Here is a 19,520-nt window from a genome sequence, read left to right as displayed (position 1 = left end):
CTAAAGAGTGTTCAATGGAATAAAAAACCCAAAAAACATTTTGCTCGCTTTAAGCCCCGCATGTGTCCCTTGTTTTCACCTTTGGCAGAAGATTTGCCTTCTGTTTCTGAAATTACAGGACTCTAAGTAAATTGCTTCACTTTCCTTTGTTGTTTAAAAGGTATCTGTTCTTACCCATACTTTTCTTCCTTTTAAAAGGAAAAGCTCCCCTCTTTTTAAAAAACATTTTATTTATTTTTTTATTAAAGTCAACCCTCTCTGCTTATGTACTCATTCAGACCCCCACTCCCCTCCCTGTTGCTCACATCACCACTTTGACCTGCTTTCTGGCACTTTCCCCTTGGAATGTAGACAAAAATTGGGGCTGAATAATGCAGGTTCAGATATTGTGTCCACCATCTCCTGGCTTTGCAGTCCTGGGCAATCGCTCATCTCTGGACACTTCATGGGAAGGCTGGAGTGTTGCACCAAGCAGCCACGTGAATTTGTTAGGAAATCCATAGACTCCATTCTTTATAGAATCTTACAAAACCCAAAGAGCCAGACACCCATATTGTGACTGAGGAACTCGTATATGGAAAGGCATAGGAGGTGAATGCCAAGTCTTGAGGACCATGACTGTTGATTTCAGTTCAAGGCAGAAAAAGCTAACTCAGAAAGGAAGGCAGTAACTACTTGTGTTTTGCCAGAGAAAGTGAGCATGTGGTTGTGATCAAGTAAAATTTACACGAAAACCAAGCAAGCATTTTAGTGTGACTTTTATGGTTTATTTTGTTGAACTTTACTGCCACAAATAAATATGTTAAAGTGCATTATGGTTATAGATACAGAAATAGAATGAAATAAAACCTGCAAGAAAGGGAAATCCTTTAAGATTCTCCACCCAACTCACATTCTCACTGTGAGAGAGATTTCAGTGGTAGTTTACAGGTTGGATGGTTTAAAAGTCCAGGCATCTCTGTCGCTTTCTACTGCTGCTTTTCCAGCTTTATTCTACAGTTTGTATTCAGAGAGCTGTGTACTTTATGGGCAATTCACCGGATTTTTCAAGGGTGGTTTGAACGTGAGCCACTTTTGAGTATAACTCAGTTCCAGAACCAACCTTTCATGTAAGATCTGGTTCTGTGGTGTGGTGTGTGTATTCTTCTGTCCTCTGTTTCTGCCTTCACAAGTAAAAATGGAGGTCAGGAAAATGGGGCTGAAAACCTTCCTTTAAAAGAGCCAATCCCTGGCTGAGCCTATACCCCTAGTTAAATTTGCACCCCAGTGGGTAGGAAGAGTTCCACCTGGGGCACCCTTCCTTGCCCTACCATGCTTCCCACTTGGAAAGGAAATAACAATAAAACCCTCAAACTTCACTACTATAATGACAGCTAGAAAAGTAGTATTCCATTAAAAAAAAAAAAAAACAATCCAACTATTGTGCCTTTAAGGGTACTTAGAAGTGCCAGCCTCATGAAACAACATATACAAACAACTCTCTCTGCATCTCCAGGGTGGTGTTCAGACATTGATATTTGTCAAAGCTCCCTGGGTGACACTGACGGGTAGCCAGGCTGCATTCAGAACCACTGCTTGAGCTGAATTATCTCATCCCCTTTTATTTTCTCTCCCCTGTTACCATTTACTCATTCAAATTATACTGCATACTCTTGCACCTGGTGATATCTCTCTTGTCCTGGGTATGTGTGTTTCCCCAAGTAGCTTTTAAATCTGTTTTGTTTTCTCCTTATGTGTCCCTAACAGTGCCTGATGCACTGCCTCGCACATCTTAGCTCTTTAAACTCTCTCCCTAAATTAATGGTTTGTCAGTGCAGAGTAGTCGGAGTCACCCTTGATGACAGGGTGAGGCCACTGATGACTAATTAAGGGATGATGATATGGAGGAGTATGGGAACTTTAAATCTAATGGTTTCTGGGAAATAGTGAGAAAGTGGTGTGTGCTGGCTATCAGGGTTCTATTTGTTTGCAGGATTTTGCTTTTCTGTTAGGGTTTGGGGGGAGGGTGGGTTACCGAATTCCAAATCCTCTTCCCTTTCTTTCAGAGGACCTCCGGGTTGTGAAGCCTGGTGGAGCTGGCCCTACCTCCTACTGTGCTCAGGAAGGGAGCCAGCATTTCCTTGTTCCTGCCCCCTGGGCAGTTAGGGCAGGGCCCTGGTGTATCATGCTGACACCCACCAGGAATGGGACACTCATGGGGAGTGCCTGCCCCAGTGCTAAGGGAAGGTGCTGGGACCTGCCGAAGGTCCTTCCCAGAGGGAAGCTGAGCTGAGCTTTGAGCAGCAGCGGTGTGGTCATGTTCTCTGGGGGTTCATTTCCTAGTTCCTTCCCATTTTTGGATCTTATCTGTGAAGCTATCTTGTGTGAGAGCTGGCATCTACCCTGTAGTATTTTCACTTGCTAGCCTCTTTTGGTTTGTGTGGTTTGAGGGTTTGCATAGTTTAGCACATCATTTTGCTACCTCATGCTGGAGAAGGCAATGGCAACCCACTCCAGTACTCTTGCCTGGAAAATCCCATGGACTGAAAAGCCTGGTAGGCTACAGTCCATGGGGTCGCAAAGAGTTGGACATGACTGAGCGACTTCACTTTCACTTTCACTTCACTACCTCATGCGAAGAGTTGACTCATTGGAAAAGACCCTGATGCTGGGAGGGACTGGGGGCAGGAGGAGAAGGGGACGACAGAGGATGAGATGGCTGGATGGCATCACCGACTCGATGGACGTGAGTCTGAGTGAACTCCGGGAGTTGGTGATGGACAGGGAGGCCTGGCGTGCTGCGATTCATGGGGTCGCAAAGAGTCGGACACGACGGAGCGACTGAACTGAATGAACTGAACCATGTAGCAAACTTCTCCCCACTTGCAGATTTGAAGCAGCCCTGTGTGAATACTTACATGTGCCGCTTCTCCTTTTTCTGTCTGTCCTCTCTTTTTCTCTCTCTTCCAGGCCATGGTTTTACATACCGTTTTATACATTAATGATTTCAAAGTCTATTTCCAGCCCTGATCTCTTTCCTGAACCCCAGGTTCATTTGTCCGACCACCTGTTTGGAAGTTTCTCTTTGTTATTCTCACAGACATCTTGAATGTGACATATCCAGACTGAAATTCTTCCCTCAAACTCCACTTGATCAGGCCAAGAACTGACTCTTTCTGGCTTTCTCTTCCATCTTCCACATCAAGTTCTTTCGTAACTTCTCTGAAAACATATCTCAAACCTGACTTTGACCGTCTTCACTGATGGTCCAAGTCACAATCTTCTCTCATTTAGACTATTCTGTAACCTTCTAAAATACTGGACTAATTGTGACCTTATAGTAAGCTTAGAATATTTTGGTATTTATTAGTTCATACATTCCATGCTCTAACTTAGATGTCCCTAACTTCCAGAGACTGGTACCTCCTGTTAAATCAGCAGCAGCATTAGATTAGAAATCAAGTGCACAGTAAATGAAATGCACTTGAATTATCCAAAACCATCCCCCCTGACACCCAGTCCATGGAAAAATTATCTTCCACAAAATCAGTTGCTAGTGCCAAAAAGGTTTAGGGACCACTGCTCTAAAATACACACATACACACACACAGTTTTTCTTTCTCCCTACTTCTCTCTCCTCCTTTTAGAGAACTTTAAAAACTTTTGAAATCATTTGAGATTTGTAGAAAAGTTGCAAGATAGTCAAATTTTTGCATACCCTTCCTCCAGTTTCCACTAGTGTTCACATCTTATGTAACTTTAATACACTTGTCAAAATTATGAAATTGACATTTATACATTACTGTTAACTAAACTACACACTTTATTTGGCTACCACCAGGTTTTCCACTAAGGTCCTTTTTAATGAGTCAAAATCCAGTCTAGGATCCAGCATTGCATGTAGTCACTGTTGATCCTTAGTCTTCTCTGATCTGTGACAGTTTCCCAGTTGTTCCTTGTTTTTCACAACCCTGACAGTTTCGAAGATGTTCTATAGAATGACCCTAAGTTTGGGTTTCCCTGGTGTTTTGTTTCTTTTCTTTTTTTCCAGAATGAAACGGGAGCTAAGGCTGTGGGGGAGAGAATGCCACAGAGATGAAGTCCTTCCCATCACGTCATATCAGGGGCACGTGATGTCTGTGCTTATCATTGGTATCATTAGCGTTGGTTGGTTCAGATGGTGTTGGTCAGGTTTATCCGCTGAGAAGTTGCTGCTTTTCCTTTTCCCTCCTTTCTTTTTGGAAGGGAATCACTAAGTCCAGGGGTTTCCTAGGTGGTGCTAGTGGTGGTAAAAGAACCCACCTTCCAATGCAGGAGATGTAAGACACACTAACACTAGTTCGATCCCTGGATCAGGAAGATCCCCTGAAGGAGGGCACAGCAACCCACTCCAGTATTTTTGCCTGGAGAATCCCCATGGACAGAGGAGCCTGGAGGGCTACATTCCGTGGGGTCACAAAGAGTTGGACATGACTGAAGCGACTTAGCACACATGTGCTAAGTACAGACCCTTTCCAGGGGAAGAGAATTAAGCCCCACCTCTTGAAGGAGGGGATATCTTATTTGTAACACTATCTATGGACATCTCCTTTCTTTTTTAAATCATAAGTGGCCTATCAGTTAAAAAGAATAGTTCAAAGATTTCATGGCAGATATAACCACGTTATTTTATTTGTGTATGAAGAGCTAGTAAATACTTCAGAAATAGTATATACTGTTAAAGTTGCCATTGTGGATATTGCATACATATTAAACATTGCAGCTATTTCTCAGTTGTCTTTGTGAATAAGACAAGTTATTTTCTCTGTTTGAGGCCAAGGTTGGCCAAAAGGAAAAGAATCACCTCTTTCTGGACTCACAGAAATTCTCTTCACGAACTTGAGGAACCTGTGTGTCTTCAGTCTTACCAAGAGATCACAAGATGAAAACCAAAGTACTTAGGCAGATTAACTTTTCTTCATCTTTATTTTTAGTGTATGTACACTGAAAATATTTTTTCCAGTTAGAATTTATAGAAAAGGAGGCAAAGAAGATCATAATATTAAGCAAATAATGATATAAAGTGATTCTAAAAATATTAGAAGTCACTGAAAAATCAACATCGTTGAAAATAATTTTAGAATTCTAATATTCTTAAGTATACTAAATATGCATTTCTTTAACCTATGATGATTAATAATCACACTTTTTAGTTCAGATGGATGTTTCTTGCCCTTTTTTCCTCTCTCTGCTCTCTTCCCTTCTCTGTTCTTATGCTACATTTTTAACACATGTTCCACGTATACTCAGCACAAGCTTTGGTTTATGACTGGCACTAAAAGGTGGCACAATGGTAAAGAATCTGCCTGCCACTGCAGGAGATGCAAGAGATGCAGTTTCCATCCCTAGGCTTAGAAGATCCCCTGGAGTAGGAAATGGCTACCCACTCCAGTATTCATGCCTGAAAAATTCCATGGACAGAGGAGCCTGGTAGGCTGCAGTCCATGGAGTCGTGAAGAGTCAGACACGACTGAACGTGCATACACTTGCATGGCACTACTACCATAATTCTCCAGGCAAGAACACTGGAATGGGCTGCCCTTTCCTTCTCCGAGGGGATCTTCCCAACCCAGGGATCAACCTGGGTCTCCTGCATTGCAGGCAGATTATTTACTGTCTGAGCCACTGGAGAAACCCAATACCATATGCCTTACCTAATTATATAAGTGTGTGTTAGTGACCTTGTCCTGACATTAAAAGAATACGATGAGGACACGCACGCAGTATCGCTGGGGTTGGGGCAGTAAGTGCCTAATGTTGCTCATTTGCATCCAACCAGTGCAGGTTCATCAGCGTGTGGTCCCACGAGGCAGGGCCATAGCCCCTCCTGGCTCCATCTGCAGTTTCTCAGTCTTCCTGGTATTTGCAGGCTTTTGCAGCCATTGTTCACAAGGTCTTGGACACAGCACATTCATTTCTCTCACTTTATTACCGTCACATCTGATTCCAATTTGCTACCAAATTGAGTTTCCAGTTCCGCGCCTGACATTCAAGCCATCAGGTGGATTAGCTCCTCAGCTTGTTTAGCGTGGACCCTGCAGGTCAGTTGACAGTGGCCTATTAAATGTCCCCGGCCTCTCTGCCTGCAACCTCGGCTGCCATCCCGGGAGCAGCAGTGTGGGCTTTCCCACTGTGACCTTTCTTCTTGTTTAGAACTCATAATTCTAGAGCTGTTGGAAAGACTTTCTGATTAAAAGCAGAGTTGGCTTTGTATCCCTTATCTTGCCATTTCAGCAGTTTTTTTTTTTTTTTCTCAGAGCAAAACAGCCAGCTTTCGGTTGGGTCATTTGGTGGAATATGATTGATTGAACTACTTGGGGATCATTTATTTGGCCCTTCCCCTCTTATCTTCTGAGTGATCTGTTTACCTCAGATGTTGAAACATCTGACTTCTTTTCTGTTATTAATGATAACACCTCAGGTACCCCTCCTTTTCTTTTAAAGCTGCTGTCAGATGAGCTTACTAAACAGAAGTATTTATTTGTTTAATTAAGCTCTAGGCCTTTGTTGTATAGTAGGTCCCAGGGATTTCTTTCTCTTTGTTTATGGAAGCATGGTTGCTTTGCCATAGTCTGTCAATTTCAGGTGTACAGCACAGGGATTCAGTTATATGTATGAATTCCTTTTCAGATCAGTAATTTCTTTTTAAAAGAAACTCTCTGGTGAATGATTACTTCTAGGGAGTTCTTTTTTCTTTTTCTTTTTAACCTAAATACAAAACAGATTTCTCAGTGTTTGTCATAATCTAAGACACACGTATAGAAAATTATTCATTGGTTGTTCTATTTACATTTCAGTTTTCCAAAGAAAACTGTCTTGGTCAGAGATGCATCTCTCCTCATTAGAGGCTTTAGCAAATAAAGGTGTATTTATGTTTTGGAAACAGGGGCCTAAGTTCAGCAAACACTATAATTTCTTAGGGCTAATGAAGGATTAAAGAAAAACTCAAAACAACAAAAACCATTCCGCCACTGAACCCTGCAGCCCTTGAAAAGAAAATGGTTAGCTATTAGGAAAAGGAAGAAAATACTCTGTCCCTAAAATTGTTTTCTTTTTTTTCTTGTATTTAATCATCTGATTATTATAAATCTATATCAAAATATATTTTCCCATTAATAAGAGAGTAAAGTAATAACTTTGATTAAGTTCTGTTTAAGGCAGGATCCTCCTCTGGGCTGCTACTCTCAAGTCCGTTTTATTTTTTGGTAAGCTGTGCTGAAGTAAATTGCATGGTTTAGAAGTAAGATGGGAGGCCACAGGCCATGACAAACATTTGAGGATCCAATAAGAACAGGGAGCAGGAAAGGTGAGTTTGAAGTTGAAGGGGAGCACCTTTCAGAAAATGATGCTTGAACTCCAGGCAGGCAAAAAAATAAATGATAATTATGGGAATGAAGGCCCAAATTTAGGCAAGCCTTTCAAATTTTGAGTTAAAACAGCCAGATGACTCATTGCTTCCTATTCTTTAGTTATCGTCATCAAGTAATCATTTCGAATGCCCAGGCTTCTGAAAGCTCCATCAGTGGGTGGAAGTATTTCTGTATCCCTTTTTATTGATTTGTTTGGCTTGTTTGCTGGGTGGTTTTGTTTTGTTTTCCCATAGACACTCCATAGAAAGGTAGATAATGATCTTAATTTGAGATAAGTGTGAGAGCATCCTTTGAAACTATAAAGCAATCTATTAATTGTTGTTGCTGTCTGCCTACCTTTTGAGAGGTTCATTAACCTACTTTAAAAAATACCCTAAATCATAAATCACATTTTCTTTAAGAAATAACACCAGAAGGAAACGTTTTGCTGTGTTTCTTTTTAAAATTATGATCTTGGGTAGACACAACGTTTTGCGTGAGTTTATTTCTGTTGGGGGCAAATAGTCTGATTTAACTCCCTTTTCATTTCACTTTTAACTTAATTATAATCCTGCAGAATTTCCCCTCCTCCTTCTATTTCCTTTTTGGTTAAGTTCTTTGTTTGCTCAGATTTCCCTTACCCTCAATTATAGTGTCACGTACTCAGTATTTGCCTGTCATGGCTTTGGAAGGATTGATGTCTTTTCTGCTCTGGAATTTAGGTAATCTGTGTTTGAACCTTAAACACAGTGTATAAAAGGGACAATGTAAGACGGGATTCAGTATAAAATAATTGCACTAAAATCTTTTCAGTATAAAAAGTGCCAAATCAAGCATAACAAGGAAGATACATTTTATGTTACCTGTTTGGTTCCTAGTAGTCCAAGGTTAAGGAAGCATCTCATAAACATGTTTTGTTTTTTCTTTTGCAGAAGGAGCTGAGTCTTCCCAGAAGAGGAAGTCTGTAAGTAGAATAATTTAGTTTCCTTATTGATTCATTCGTATTTTGGGATAAAGTGTGTAATGTCATTATTTTCTGACTTGTTAGATTTTCAGTGGCAATCAAAAGATTAATGATAATCAACTGAATTAAGAAAAGACAAAGCTTTGCACTTATTTATAAATGTCAGAATTAATGATTTCAAAATAACTTGAAGAAAACTTCCAGGGTTTGTTCCTCACGCATACTGTTAGCCAAAATATCCCATTATTCCTGGGGTAATCTTGAATTTAAAAATTCTATTATGTAATCAAATACATTATTTGGTCTGCAGATAGTTTAAATTGATCTGACTAAAGAATTGAAAGTGCTTTTCTACATGATCTAGAAATCCATGATTGTTCTTTATACTATGAATTTTTGCAGAGTAAATGATACACCTTTGCCTCTGAATTGATGAAGACTTTGCATCCGCTAACCTTTCCACTAGATCTAGACCTTACGGAGTTGATTCATGTCTTGCTCTTATATTAAAATAACAAATTTGTGAACAATGACTTGATTTCTTTATTGTGTGTTTCAACCTTTTCTTTTTAAGGCTAATAGTATATTTGCACAAATCGTAGTTTTTTTTCATTATCAAGTTGTGGAATAAAATTAATTGCCTTTAATAATGCACTAACGTCAATTTACTCTCAACTAGTACTGTGTAAGGGCTGGTCTAGAAATATTTGGATTTGATGTCTGATTTATGTTGAATTTAGTGGATGGGGCAATGTCCTTTTAAAAAAAATAAGTATAACATTTAAGATAAGTTCATGCAAATCCCAACTTGGAGAATTAGAAACATATGTAGTGACTGTTGAAAGAATTCATTCTTTTGACTACGTTTTGAAAATTTCAGTCTTTGCATCTGGGAACCAAAACTTCATCAGCCAGGAACATTTCAATACTATCCATTTTGATCTCTACTTTTTTAGTTGCCGGGAGGATATTGGATCATTATTCTTGGAGAATATGCCTGAATAAATTTTCACTGGCTCCCAGCTTATATCTCTGTACGCTACAGGTTGATGGCCTAATAGTTTATCATAGAAAATGCCCTTAGAATCAAAAACCTCCATTCTTCTGCATAATGATTAGGACTTTTCTGCCTAGACTGGTAGAAGTTCAAACTTTCTGATATTTCCCATCATGATGAGAAATAAGGAACAAGAAAAATAGAAATATCTACATAAAATATATTTATAGATAAAAATCTCTTTCTCTCATAATTTTTTTAATCCTTAAAGTATCTTAGGGTTGTCTTTTATATTTTATTTAAAAAGTTTAGAAATCTAGTCAAATCTTCATTTTAGCCTTTATAAAGGTGGTACTTTTTTCTATTGTAAATTATTATGATTATAATGTTAATTAACAAAGTAGAATCTTCATACTTATTGAAAGGCCATATCTCCTTTTGCACTTCTATAAATCTCAAATCTGATTATATTAGCTGATAGCCATCAGTTGGTGGGAGGAATACATAGGAAAATATTTAAATTTCTTTACTTGAGAGAACGGAATCTTTAACAGAAAAAAAAAAAGAATGATGGCATTAGTTTGTTTGGATTATATGCTTTGAATACTTAGTAAAAGAAAAATAAAATTATATATAAGTCAATTAAAAATCCCCTCCTAATAAAAATCAGCTAATCTATTGATCAAATTATATGAATAAAGCATCATATACATATCAACATAAATCTACCATTTTTTTAGTGAACTTTGAAAAAATTAACAGTTGCAAGTAAAGCAAATAAGAAATAAACATTCTATTTTTAAATTTTCTATTAAATACAAGTATTCCTCAAAGAATTAATGACTTATGACATCTGTGTTCTGGGATGTAATGCCACTCTGAGTTTTCAATACAAATCTGATGAAGACAAGCACCTGTGAGTTTTTCTTAGGTATTGGTGCTCACCCACATCATGGTACCTGATCATTAAACCTGTTAACACTTCCTCAGTTTATTTACTGTGCAATTTACTGCACAAATGCTTTCAAGTCTTTTATTACTTCTCCCAGAAAGATTGACGATTTCATCCTGCTCCTCTGTTGTCTGTCTGTGTCAACAGTGAGCACCTATCCAATGGGGTGTATTCCATGTTGTCTGTGGTACCTGGGCATGTGACTGAACTTTTCAGAGGGCATGTACCTTCAGAAAAGCTGTCTTTTGAAAGAAGGCCTCTGGTTTTGTTACATCTGCAACTTCTAATTTGTGTGCATGGGAGGATAATATTTTTTAAATGCATTTTCATCATTCAGACATATAGATATATCAGATTTTTAAAAGCTTAGTATTGTTTTAAGTAAGCTTATAGATATTGCTTGTCTGGAATCAAGTGATCAAAACATACATGTGCTATAATGCATATATATTATATAAAAGTTAAAGCTTTTACAAATAAAAGAACATAAAAGTAGGCTTTTTAAAAATTACTAATTGAAAAGGACAAAAAAGCAAACTATATTCTGTCTAGAAAAAAAGGAATACAGATTGCCAATAATGTGTAATTCACGATCATTTTCTCCAGGACTAACTTGAGGTCTGTGTTTCTCATGTGTTTTAAAAGATTGTGAAGACAATGATTGTGACTTCTCTGTTTTTAACAGTGCAAATGTCATCGGAAAGAGAGGTTAAGGGAAATTGTTTCTAGACCTGATATTACTTAATAACCAAGTGACCCCAGATCAGTTTTCCAGAAGTTCCTCCAGCCCTTTACTGACTTCAAGACCCCAAATCCCATCTCTATTCTGACTCCCTGTAGGGTAGATCTTAGCTAGTTGCCTTCTTCTTACAAAGACTAGCCATTTCCCCAGATTCTTCTAGATCATTCCTTCTCTTTGTCCTTGGAACAGAAGTTGCCATACTCTCTGCTCCCCTTCCTCTTAGCTAGTTGTCAAAAGCTATATGTCCTATCATGAGGTAGTCATGCAATGAAATACTATATACCCAATAGGATGACTAAACTAGAGCAAATTCCAGATTCAAGATGTTAATACCATTTAAGTTGTAAAATTTCCAATAACAGCGAACCTAAACTGTCCATATTTATTAAAAGGTTAATAAAAGGTCTGGTGGGTCCCTTAACTAGTCTTTTGAACATGAGTCCTAAAACGACAATGCTGAGTGATAAAACTCTCTCTGTGTTGTTTGTTTTCAGACAGGGAGAGTGGGAAAAGGGTAAAAGCCCAAGGTGTGAGCTGATGGGTGGTTCAGAGCAAAACCACGGTCCCCTTTAATTGTAAAGGACCCCATCATGTTTTGTTAATTGATCAAATAAATAGCCCTACAGGATAAAGGGCTGCTTCTTTTTTTCATGGAATTCCCTGGAGAGAGGAGCAGGCTCTCTGTAGTTACCACTTTATTTTAGTTGAAACAGCAGCTAACACTTGGTGAGTTAGTGTTGGCTTTATGTTCTTTTGGCCCCACACATCTAGCAGTAGAAACTCAAAGCAGAAAGCAGCTCCTCTTGTGCACACAAGACCTGGAAAAGTGTTTCCTGCATGCTGAGGAATTTCTGGGAGTATTGAAATTGCTGAAAGCAACTTAAGTGTCTTCTTGGCTTAGTTTTAATTTCTTGATCTAGCGACAACACTGTTCGCTCCATAGAGTTTTGTCCCTTCTCCATTCCTCCTTTCCTTTCATTGTTATTCTGAGATGGTTGAAGTCTAGTAGGATTGGTCATGGAATAAATAGGGCAAGGTGCTGCTGGCGTAACATAGTTTCAGGTCTGCTAGGAAATTCATTTTCCTGTACACAAAGAAGCATCTTAAACACACTTATCATAATGCCAGACATCCATCCCGTTGGATCTGAAAGAACTGAAATTCATTCAGTTGGATCTTAAAGGTGTTTTTTCTCTGGCGGGGTCTCACTGAAATGTACATACCTTTGGGCAGGGTGTCTCTGAGCTGCGTTTAGCACAGCAGAAGCTGAGTCATTAATGGGGTGCTTCTGGTGGACTGACAAGGGACAAAACTAGATAGGGAAAGTGCTGTCAAGAACCATTTTGCAACATGTTAAAAAGTACATGAAAAAGGTGATAAGCTTATTTCACGTCTTTCCCATGTTGTATCTCTTGGGCAGGGGCAAGAAAGGATGTTTAGGTATTAGATAGAAGACCAGGGTGAGCAGCAGAGAGGGTGTGTTATTAGAAAGATTAGGACAACAGAGGCAAAAGATCCTGAAAGTTATTGGAAGCTTCTGGGTGGAGCTGGGCCTACTGGACTTAGAAGACAGCTTGTCTCACAGTAGATAGGTTGAACTGGGTGCACTGGATTAGGACACAGTAGGTCCACTACGTATGAATGAATTCTAGTCTGAGAGCATGTCCGTAAGTCCAGTTTGTTCCTAAGTCCAACCAAGTTAGCCTAGGTACCCAACTAACACAATTGGCTATATAGTTCAGTTCAGTTCAGTCGCTCAATTGTGTCAGACTCTTTGCGACGCCATGAATTGCAGCACGCCAGGCCTCCCTGTCCATCACCAACTCCCGGAGTTCACTCAGACTCACGTCCATCGAGTCAGTGATGCCATCCAACCATCTCATCCTCTGTTGTCCCCTTCTCCTCCTGCCCACAATCCCTCCCAGCATCAGGGTCTTCTCCAGTGAGTCAACTCTTAACATGAGGTGGCCAAAGTATTGGAGTTTCAGCTTTAGCATCAGTCCTTCCAAAGAACACCCAGGACTGATCTCCTTCAGAATGGACTGGTTGGATCTCCTTGCAGTCCAAGGGACTCTCAAGAATCTTCTCCAACACCACAGTTCAAAAGCATCAATTCTTCAGCGCTCAGCTTTCTTCACAGTCCAACTCTCACATCCTTACATGACCACTGGAAAAACCATAGCCTTGACTAGACGGACCTTTGTTGGGAAAGTAATGTCTCTGCTTTTGAATATGCTGTCTAGGTTGGTCATAAGTTTCCTTCCAAGGAGTAAGCATCTTTTAATTTCATGGCTGCAGTCACCATCTGCAGTGATTTTGGAGCCCAAAAAATAAAGTCTGACACTGTTTCCACTGTTTCCCATCTATTTCCCATGAAGTGATGGCTATATAGTACCACACTGTAATAAGTTTATAATAGTTTTCACACAAATAATACATGAAAAAATAAACACAAAACAATAAAGACTACATTTTTAATTTCACTACCTTGAAAAGTACAGTAGTACAATAGCTGGCACACAGGGGCACTTTCACATTTTTGAAAGTTCACAAATTAAAGGTTCATATTTAGGGAACTTGCTTTATTTCTCAGATTGAAATTCCTTATTTTGATACAAGAAAGGAAGTGGCCTTCTATATAATTGGATAGACTCAGGTTGATGTCATTGGCATATGTAGGTCTCTGTATTTTTTAAAAAGAAGACTTATATTCAGGCCAATTGTATTTCATCCAGAACATACTGCCTTGACCAGCTGTTAGGAAAAGTAATTTGAGTAAAATGAGATTGTTTCTAGAATGCAAGGAGAGGGAATCACCCTGGTTTTACAACTGAGTTGAATTAGATTTATGAGATTTTCAGCAAGGTGAAGGCAAGATTTTTCTGAAAGAGAGGAAAAGGGCTTAATTCAAGCAAAATAAAGGGCATGTAAACAGTATTTGGATAAGTTTTAAAATAAATTTAGTTTTCCTCTTAGTACTTTCTTCCCTCCCACTCCCACAAATATGGAAGCAAAAATTCAAAATAACTATTGTTGAAGCTGATTGGAAGTCCAGTGTCATTTTGAATGTTAGAAACCAAGAAACAAAATGAAGAAAAAATTGAGTGTTGCATCTGAATTAGCATTTAAAGTGGCATGTTTATATAAAAAGAGAATGGTGTAATATATCCTGAGAGTAAAGAGAGGATTTCAGACTGTGAAAGAATGTCAATTGCATTTATGTATTCATCGAATAGCCAGTTTGGTATTTGGTATGTATTTGCAGCATCCCCTATCACGCCTGCGTTTATCTTCTGTGAGGGGGTTGGGGGAGGAGACTTGGGAGATAGAAACAATGCAAGATTGATCTTCCCACCTTTGCAAAATTATTAGGAGAACCTTAGCTTTGCTCCAGGGGAGGGAGAGTTGGGTCACCTAGGGAGGTTTATCAAAATACATGTGCACATTTCTAAACACACTTGGGGGTGCATATCAAAACCTGTGTGTATGTGTGTTGGGTGTTGAGAAAGGGAGAGTGGGGGGCTTGTGACCTTTCAGCCCATTCTCTGGGTCAATCTAAAATGCCACCCTTGGCTGAGAACTGCTGTTCTTAGGAGAGCTGCAGGGTACACAGCATGCAGAGTGAGCTTCTGGACATCCAAAGGCATGAGGGTGAGTTCTCTTTCAAATTTACTAGGATGATTTTTTAGCAAGTCTGAATCAGGCTGGAATTTGGAGACTTTTGGGGGGAACATTTCTTTTCAGCATGGGCTTCCCTTATGGCTCAGCTGGTAAAGAATTCTCCTGAAGTACAGGAGACCTAGATTCGATGCCTGGATTGGGAAGATCCCCTGGAGAAGGGAAAGACTACCCACTCCAGTATTCTGGCCTGGAGCATTCCATGGACTATATAGTCCATGGGGTTGCAAAGAGTCAGATACGACTGAATGACTTCCACTTCACGTTACTTTTCAGCAAGCCTTACGGAAGATGGTTCACTGTGCTCTTTTCCTAAAAGCCACCTTCTTGGGTCTGTTACTCAGTAGGCATTTCAGAGCCACACTGCCTGGATTCGATTCTACCTCTGCCATTTAACCAGCCTATGACTTGCAGAAGGTTATTTCGACTCTCTGTGTCTTTATTTCCTCATCTATAAATCATGTATACTATTCTATCCTGGCGGAGAAGGCAATGGCACCCCACTCCAGTACTCTTGCCTGGAAAATCCCATGGATGGAGGAGCCTGGTGGGCTGCAGTCCATGGGGTCGCTAGGAGTCGGACACGACTGAGCGACTTCACTTTCACTTTTCACTTTCATGCATTGGAGAAGGAAATGGCAACCCACTCCAGTGTTCTTGCCTGGAGAATCCCAGGGATGGGGGAGCCTGGTGGGCTGCCGTCTATGGGGTCACACAGAGTCGGACACGACTGACGTGACTTAGCATAGCATAGCATTCTATCCTGGAATGTTTTGAGGATTAAATTAATAAGTATTTGTAAAATGTTCATAACAGTACCTGACATGCAGTGAGCTCTGTGTTTCGTTAAATAAAACATAAAAGGAATGAAACCTTCCTCAGCCCTCCCATCACTTCTTTCTGTCATGTCGAGTTAAGCAAAGGACTGCCAAGTAAACTGAAGAAGTTCTGTTAAAGCCAGATCATTTGAGTAGCACTTTCTAGAGAGTGACAGTGTATACCAACACTTCCGTCAATGGCAGCTGGCCCTGTATTCTTGGGTAGATTTTTTTCCTTGTTTCCCTCCAATGGTTAACCCCTCATATCAGGAGATTTCTAGGTGTGTGAAGGAGACAGTCCCCACACATGTTCTGGCTCTGTAGCATCAAACTGTGAGGGAACTCCGTGTGCTCAGGGAGTGGCCTATTTCTAGAATAATCCTTCACTTGACACCTGCCCCTCCTTCTCAGCATGGTATACAGGTTACTTCTCCTAACTGTGTTTTGAGACAGATATTGAGGAAAATGAAATGGGATATTAAAATGTACATGCAGAAAAGTTTAATCATAGGATTTTGAAGCTGCTTTTAAATACCATTGTTTGATAAGTGAGGAGCCAGCAACTCAGAGGACATGAGATTTGCGTGTTGAGATTACTTCTTGACCATGGCCAGGATTTAGGGTTCCCACCCACCCAGGACTGGAAAGCAACCTTTCCTTCTTTAGGGAAATAATATTTGAGTTAGAAAGAGATGATGAGCAAGGGTGTGGATGCACTCTGTTCTGTAAAGATGTGAATTACAGCATCTTCATCCACAGTGCGGGTCACATCAAAGGCAGATTTTTGACCGAGTACACTTGACTTCACTGTGCTTGTCATGGTTTCTTTGAAGATTTTTTAAAGTATAGCCTCAAACTCTTCTTAAATACGTGTGCATATAGCTGATTCACTTTGTTGTACAGCAGACCCTAACACAAAGTGGTAAAGCAGTTATACTCCATTAAAAAGAAGAGTTTACACCTAAAACTGCAACCAAAAGGAAAACGTTAAGTCACATACCAGCACTACCAGGATACTGAGTTAACTCAGACTAGTGATGGGACCGGAGAAGGCAATGGCACCCCACTCCAGTACTCTTGCCTGGAGAATCCCAGGGACGGGGGAGCCTGGTGGGCTGCCGTCTGTGGGGTCGTACAGAGTCAGACACAACTGAAGCGACTCAGCAGCAGCAGCAGCAGCAGTGGTGGGACTAGTGATACTACACTGGGGGTGTGTGGCCGTTCCCAAAGCTGCATCATCCAGGAAGCTGTGTGAACGGGGCAGCTGAATTCTGTATTGTTCTCCTGACTCCGTTGCTGTAGTAAGTCGGACCCTCTGTGGGGAACCATTGGTCATATCCATTTGCTCCTATAGAGTTTCTCTTTAGAATCACTGCATTTTCCTCTGCTGTTCTGACTGCTTCTGTGTTGGAACCTAAGACATGTCCACAGAACATGCCAGGACCTGTACACCTCTCTTTCCAGTGGCCTTCTGGGCTCTGCTTTACTTCTGACATCACCCAGGTAGCTTTTGATTCCTACCATAAGGAAATTGTATGCAGAGAGTTCCGCAAATGCAATTGCATGAGAGGAAAGATTTATTAAGCGTATTCTATAAATTTTATTGGCATGTGGAAATGGGTGCCTAGTCTGGAAGGGTAAATTTTGATTTTTTTTAAAGCATAAAAATTCTAATCATAATAAATTTAAATAGGCCTAATATATTGAAGGAAAGGATTTTTAAATGCCTCTTTCCTAGAACTATAATCTTTCAAGAAATATTTGCCTATTTTGTAGATGCTTAGGTGAAAATGTTCTTCCTCTATTAGAAAGTATTAATCTGGCCTAGGCATTATGCTTTTTATTGTGTGGGAAGAAATGATTTTTAATTTCTGCTGTGTCCTACAGATCACTGAGATTAACCTTGGGGTGACATTAGCCCTGATTGCTGAGCTCTTACTAAACCCTGATTTTCCAATGCTGACTCTACTGTTATTGGTGGTGGTATATATGTTTTTACTCAGGAAGAGGTTGTCTTTAGCGTTTATTTGTGTTTTTCAAAAACTGAGGAGGGCATTTTCATGGCACCCTCTGAATCCTTGTGTCGCTGCTGTGGGACAGATGTTCTGCAAGGTCAGTGTGGACCGACCCCAGGGCTGACGTCAGGTCTAGGGAAGGGCGTGGTCTGCTCTCCTGGGCGCCACTCGGCCTCCTGCTGAGAGGATTTGCTCTGTGCAGGGCACAGGAGTGAGGTCACCAGGGGTTTGATATTTCAGGTTGTAAAGCATAGTGTTTAGTATCTCAACAAATCAAGAATCGATTATCTGGGAGAATAAGCAGAAAGTTTTTTAGGTCTAGGATAAATTAAATGCTAAGACTAGTCCTAGTGGGTTAAAGAAGCCTTTGGAAGCCCTGGAGTATATTTTTAAAATGCACTTGACATCATATACTGAAATGAAATTAATAGATCAGTATATGGTTTTATGTCTTCGGGGAACATTGGTGGTTTTTTTAGTGAGATTCTAATGTATTACCAATTTGTATGTAAATGAAGTTGATTCTGGTAGAATCACAGGGAAAAATACTGTCATCAAAAAGTATGTTACTTAATTTTTATCTTTGAGAATTCAAGTCGCTTAAGCTCTATCCCACTTTTTTTTTTTTTTTTTTTTTGCTGGAAAGTGTTGGTTAGACCACATCCTTAAGACCATAGCAGGGGGTGGTGATGATGGTGGTGATCTGGGAAAATCCTTAAAAGGAGAATTAAAACAAACATAGCTTAGACTGTTATTCCTCAAGGCTCTGTGTAGTTTCTTTTCATCCATGAACCTTTTATTTACTGTTTAACATCACCTCTGCTGTTTTATGTTAAGTACCAGGAATTATAAATTCTAATTTTATTAAACCACAGCACAATGAGACAAAACCACTTCCTGCCATGAAATCTGATGTAGCATGAACCACTTTAGGCTTCCCTGGCTTCCTTGGTCGCTCAGTGGTGAAGAATCCATGGCCAAGGAAGAGACATGGGTTTGATCCCTGGATCAGGAAGATGCCCTGGAGAAGGAAATGGCAACCCACTCCAGTATACTTGCCTGAGAAATCCCCTGGACAGAATGAGGCCGTCGGGCTACAGTCCATGCGGTTACAAGAGGGTCAGACATGACTTAGTGACTAAGCAACAAGAGCAGCATAACCCTACATGCTCACCACATGTATGCTTCCACCTCCCCTTAAAAAAAAAAGCTTCATTGACCCATAATTGTGGGTTAATATTTCCCTAACAGCTAACAGTGCTTCCCCTTCCCCTTAAAAACAAAGGTTCATCGACCCATAATTGACATACCATAAATTATACTTAAAGTACACAATCTCATAAATTGACATGCATACATATATACAGACACTCCTGTGAAACCAGCTCCATAGTCAAGGTAATGAAATATCCATTTCCTCCAGAAGTTTCCTCTTACAGGTTTGTAATTGCTCCCTCCCCCTTCCCCAACATGCCTAATCAGACAGTTACTAATATTTTCCATTCCTAAAAATTTGTTTGCATTTCCTAAAATTTTAAATAAATGGGACAATACTGTTTTTACTCTTTTTTGTCTGGTTTCTTTCACTCAGTGTAATTATTTGGAGATTCAGTTCTTTTGCAGTGTATGTTAATAGCTCATTGCTTTTTATTTCTAGGTAATATCCTATTGGTGGGCACAGCATAGTTTGATTACCCATCCACTTGCTGATAGACATTTGGGTCACAAATAGTTTGGGGCCATTATAAATAAAGCTGCCATACAGGATTGGTAGATTTTCTCCTGGCTTATGGTTTCAGTTGCTTTACAGCATCTATTAAAGAGCAAAATTTTTTAGTTTTCATGAAGTCAGATTTATCAGTTTGTTCTTTAAGTGGTTATGGTGTTGGCATTGCATCTAAGCCATCTTTCCCTGTTTCAGGGTCACAAAAGTTTTCTCCTCTTTTTCCATAAAATTTATAATTTCAGATTTAAAATTTTAGATGTT

The 19,520-nt window shown here is 39.8% G+C and overlaps 1 protein-coding gene across 8 annotated transcripts in view; it reads left to right on the top strand.

Annotated features, from left to right (window-relative positions):
• Positions 1-19,520, top strand: part of MAST4 (microtubule associated serine/threonine kinase family member 4) — a 620,856-nt gene that overhangs the window by 311,347 nt on the left and 289,989 nt on the right. For all 8 annotated transcript variants that reach the window (XM_061393377.1, XM_061393375.1, XM_061393374.1 and 5 more), the window contains one exon: positions 8,300-8,331. In XM_061393377.1, the coding sequence (XP_061249361.1) occupies positions 8,300-8,331 (32 nt within the window). The remainder of the gene's footprint in view (positions 1-8,299; positions 8,332-19,520) is intronic.

The sequence above is a fragment of the Bos javanicus genome, chromosome 20, assembly GCF_032452875.1.
Source record: "Bos javanicus breed banteng chromosome 20, ARS-OSU_banteng_1.0, whole genome shotgun sequence".
Lineage (NCBI taxonomy): Eukaryota > Metazoa > Chordata > Mammalia > Artiodactyla > Bovidae > Bos > Bos javanicus.
The sequence above is the reverse complement of the archived record's forward strand: the minus strand, read 5'-3'. Positions and strand labels throughout refer to the sequence as shown.